A 5,000-nucleotide genomic window follows, 5' to 3' on the forward strand; every position below is an offset into this window, starting at 1 on the left:
TCCTCTCTATCTCTCTTTCCTTCCCTCCCTCACTCCCTCCCTCTCTTTCTCTCTCCCTTTCCTCTCACTCTTCTCTTCCTTTCCCTCTCTCTCTCCTCCCTCTCTCTCGCCTCTCTCTCGTCTCTCTCTTCCATCATCCTCTCATCTCCCCCTCTTTTCTCCTCGCTCTCTTTCGTTCTCTCTCCTCTTCTTTTCTCTTTCTCTTTCTCTTTGTCTTTGTTTTTTTCTTTCTCTCTTTCCTGCGTCCCTCTCTCTCTTTCTCTCTTTCCTGTGTCCCTCCCCACTCTCCTCTCATTCTCATCGTCTCTCCCTTTCTTCTTCTGCATCTTCCCCCCACTCTCTCTCTCTCTCTCTCTCTCTCTCTCTCTCTCTCTCTCTCCTCTCTCTCCCTCACTCTCTCTCCCTCACTCTCCTCTCCCAGCAACTCACTAATCTCTCATCGTCTCTCTCTCTCCCCTCATCTATCTCTCTCCCCCTCTCATCTATCTCTTTCCTCCCTTCCCTCCCTTGTCTCTCTCTTCTCTCTCCTCTCTCTTTTCTTTCTCTCTCTCCTCAGCTCTCTCTCTCTCCTCTCTCTCTCTCTCTCTCCTCCTCTCTCTCTCCTCTCCCTCCTCTCTCTCCTCTTCCCCCTCAAAAAAAATCTCTCTCCCTCTCTCTCTCTCGCTCCCTCTCTCTCATTTCCGCTTTCTCTCACCCTTTCCACTGAATCTCTCTCCTTCCCTTCCTCTTTCCATTCTTCATTGCTTCTCTTCTCTGCCTCCTCCTATGTAAATAATCAAATTTACATACAAACAAACATTTGAATAAATAGATAAATAGATAAACAGATAGATAAATAAAGATCAGCACTGACCCGCTCTCTTCCATCCGGCGCCATGTCTGCCGCGGGCTGGATCTCGAGGAAGGCCAAGGAAGACCTCGACACAGGCTGCCACTTGAAGCCCAAGGACGAGTCTGGCGTCGGGTTCCTGCGGGAGGGAGAGGCGGTGAGGAGGGGAGGGAAGGGACGGGGTTGGGTGGGAGGAGGGAGGCAGGGAGGGGAGGGAAGGAGGGTGTTTGGGAGGGAGGGAGGGAAGGCAGGAGGGGAAGGAAGGGGAGGGGTGGGGGGGGTGGTAGGAGTTAGGGAAGGGAGAGGGGCGGTGAAGAGGGGAGGGGAGGGAGGGGGTTGGGAGGGAAGGGAGGGGGCTGGGAGGGAGGGGAGGGAAGGGAGAGGCGGTGAAGAGGGGAGGGGAGGGAGGGGGTTGGGAGGGAAGGGAAGGGGTTGGGAGGGAAGGGAAGAGAAGGGAGGGGGTTGGGAGGGAAGAGAAATAGGGAGGGAGGGAGGGACGGATGGAGGATAGAAAAGGAAGGAGAGAGGCCGGAGGGAGGAGGGATGAAGAGGCGGCGAGGAGGGGAGAGGGAGGGCTGGGAGAAATAGGCGAGAAGGGAGAAAGGGAATAAGGAAGAGGAGAAGAAAGATAGAGAAGGAGGGAATAAGGGAGGTAATGAAAGATAAAAGATAAGGGAAGGGGGGAAGGGAGGGAGAGAGGGGCAGAGGGATAGGGAAGGATAGGGCGGGGGAGGGAGGGAAGGAGAGATAGATAGCATGGAGGGGAAGAAAGCCGATATGGAAAGGATGGAAGGAGGAGGAAGGGGGGAGGGGAGATGGGATAGGAAGGGAAAGGGGAAAGGGAAGAGAGAGAGAGAGAGAGAGAGAGAGAGAGAGAGAGAGAGAGAGAGAGAGAGAGAGAGAGAGAGAGAGAGAGAGAGAGAGAGAGAGAGAGAGAGAGAGACTAACACACACAGAGACAAAAACAAGAAAAATAAGAAAAGAGAGAGAGAGAAAAGAAAAACTTGAAAAAAAAATCACCACAAAAAATATACCTTAAAAAAATAGACCGATAACAACCATAACAACAACAACAACACTATCCCCTATTCCTCCGCACACAGACCCGTCCCCGTGCCTACCCCGTGTTTGCGAAAGCCGTCCACATCCTGGTCATTAGATGCTGTACCATCTGGTCGGCTGGATGCTGTAGAGAGTCGTCCCAGAGATACTGTTTATCATCCGTGTGACTCACCCCTTAAAATAAGAAGGAAAAAAATTGTGTGAGATTGCGAAAACGAGTTGTAAACGAGAAATTTGGCGAGTGATCGATAGATGAATGAATGGGTAGATGAATAGATTAATGGAGAAGTAGAAAATGTGTATATATGTAGGGAGTAACACATGGAGACATATACACGTACAAATGTAAACTGAGATACAGATGGCGCACACACACACAGAGAAACATACACTCAAATATACATTCCACAAACACATGCTCAAATAATAATAAAAATAATGATTATTATCATTATCAACACTAATATTATTATCGTTATTTTAATTAATACTATTATCGTTATTTTTATTAATATTATTATCATTGTTGTTATCATCATCATCATTATCATCATCATTTTATCATTATCGTTATTATCACAATATAATTATAATTATCATAATCATCAAAACTATTATTATCATCACTACTTATACTACTACTGTTTTGCATTATCATCGACATTGTTATTAATATTATCTTCATCATTATCATTGTTATTTTTTATTATCATCACTATTATCCTTAATATTATTATTATATCTATTTTTATTATTATTACTACAACTACTATCATTATTATCGTTATTATTATGATTATTACTACTTCTATTTCTATTTTTTATCATCAGCATTATTATTATAATCATTAGCATTGGTTTCATTATTATAATAAAATGATCATTATCATCATCGCCATCATCATCATCATTATCAACTTCATCATCATTTTTTTTATGATCATAAAATCAATAATAATAATAATAATAATAATAATAATAATAATTATTATAATAATAATTATAATAATAATAATAATGATGATAATAATGATGATGGAGATAATAATAATAATAACAATAATAATAATAATAATAATAATAATAATAATAATAATAATAATAATAATAATAATAATAATAACAACAACAAAACAGCAAAACCAAAATCAACCACAGAAAAAACGTCAACAACAGCCAAACACAAACATAACAATAATAAAAGCAAAAACACACAAGACAAAAAAAGAGAGAATTTACAACGTTTTCCAACGGGGAGCTTTAGCATGTCAAGAAACCCCTTCTGACCCCGATGAGTTAACGTGTAGAAGAAAGCTTTCGAAGTCGGGTCTGCTGTATCGAGGTGAGCTTTCAATGTGTCTTCGATGCACGTTTTGAACAGGCGGTCACTGAACAGCTGTGGGGGGAAGAAAAGGGGGGTTTATTATGGGGAGGGGGATGGGTTTGATTGTGGGGGTGGGGAAAGGGTTTGCTTGTGGGGGGATGGGTTTGATTGTGGGGGAAAAAGGTTTGATTTGGGGGGAAAGCTTTGAATTTGGGGGGGAAAGTTTGACTGTAGGGGGGAAAAAGGTCTGATTGTGGGGGAAAAGGTTTTGGTTGAGGGGGGGGGGGAAGGGGTTTGATTGTGGGAAGATATTGACTGGATTAAATGTTGTTTTTTATCTTTTACTGTATTCATGTTTACTGTAATGAGTGATGATTGTATGCTATGTCCATATTTTGAGTGTTGCATGAAATGGTAAAAGGATTAGATGTTGACTTATTAAATACTGACTGTAAGAAATGTTGACTGAATTATACATTAATATGAGTTGGACATAAGTCGAATATGAAATCTCAACAAGTTTAGAAATATTTTGAGGAAAACACTATCATCTCAGTATTTGCGAGAAAATATGTTTAAAATAGACATTGTCATATCAATTCGTCGTCAGTATAACCAAATACAGTTCGTTTTTTTAGGAAAATACAGTCATATCAACTCTACATCAGTACTGCCAATCACAACGTAATATAAAATGTTTAAGATAAATACTAACTCACAATCACAGCGCAAAAAAGAGACAAAGAATAATAATAATAATAATAATAATAATAATTATTAATATTATTATTATAACAATAACAATAATAATGATGGTGATTACATCAATAACAATAACAACAACGATAATAATAATAACAGTAATAATACAGTCCCACCAACAAGAGTAATTACCTCGGATACCGTACCTCGGTTACAGAATCGGCGTTCTCCTCAGTGACCTCAATGTCTCCCAGGTAATGGAAAAAGACCCTACGAGCGAGATACAGCGGTTCTTCGTCCCCGCCCCTGAAATTCATGACGAGAGGACCCACTGTTGTGAAGTTGGTCACGAGGGATTCTCTTAGGGCCTTCCTCGCGTACACAACTGGAATGGAGTGTTTGCTCTTGTTGTTGTTTTTGTTATCTATTTGTCTGTCTGGTTTGTTTTGTTTTGATTTTTGTGTTTGTTTGCTTATGTTTTTTTAAAATCTATTTGTCTATTTTTTATTTATGTATTTAATCGTGTTTATATTGTTTGTTTCGTTTCTGTAAAATAACGAGTGCTGAAAAAATATATACAATAAAAAGATAAATAAATAAATAAATATATATATACATATATATTTATATATATATATATATATATATGTTTGTAATCCGCTAGACTTTCTTAATAAAAACAGGAAACAAAAATAGTAGTTTAAGTTGCACGTACACTTTGTAACAAAAGCTCCCTCGTGTGCTGTGACGCCTGCAATAAGATCAACCTTATTATATCGATTGTTCTTGAGCAAAGTCGCCGGGAAATCGGGTATAAAGTCACCATCCACACGAGGCACCATCACTATGGGCTCATTTGACCAGATCTGCCGAAATGAGGTGTAATGAGAAGAAAAAAACTCACCGAATATATATATATATATATATATATATATATATATATATATATATATATATATATATATATATATATGTCTCTCTCTCTCTCTCTCTCTCTACTTTTAATTAATTATATGAACATATGTGAGTGCCTATGAGCTTACATGAGCAAAAAGGAACACACGTGTAAACAAACGCGCCCAC

General features: G+C 39.6%; 1 protein-coding gene across 2 annotated transcripts in view; it reads right to left on the bottom strand.

Moving 5' to 3' along the window:
• LOC119598874 (venom carboxylesterase-6-like) overlaps positions 1 to 5,000 on the bottom strand; it is a 23,065-nt gene that overhangs the window by 3,078 nt on the left and 14,987 nt on the right. Inside the window, exons 7-11 of one of the 2 annotated variants that reach the window (XM_037948568.1) lie at positions 4,633 to 4,783; positions 4,124 to 4,302; positions 3,134 to 3,287; positions 1,951 to 2,065; positions 854 to 968 (exon numbers count right to left, since the gene is read on the bottom strand). In XM_037948568.1, coding sequence (XP_037804496.1) covers positions 854 to 968; positions 1,951 to 2,065; positions 3,134 to 3,287; positions 4,124 to 4,302; positions 4,633 to 4,783 — 714 coding nt within the window. Of the gene's footprint in view, positions 1 to 853; positions 969 to 1,950; positions 2,066 to 3,130; positions 3,288 to 4,123; positions 4,303 to 4,632; positions 4,784 to 5,000 lie in introns of both variants that reach the window. The other variant, XM_037948567.1, reaches the window with a different exon arrangement.

Source organism: Penaeus monodon, chromosome 42 (genome assembly GCF_015228065.2).
Source record: "Penaeus monodon isolate SGIC_2016 chromosome 42, NSTDA_Pmon_1, whole genome shotgun sequence".
Taxonomy (NCBI): Eukaryota; Metazoa; Arthropoda; class Malacostraca; order Decapoda; family Penaeidae; genus Penaeus; species Penaeus monodon.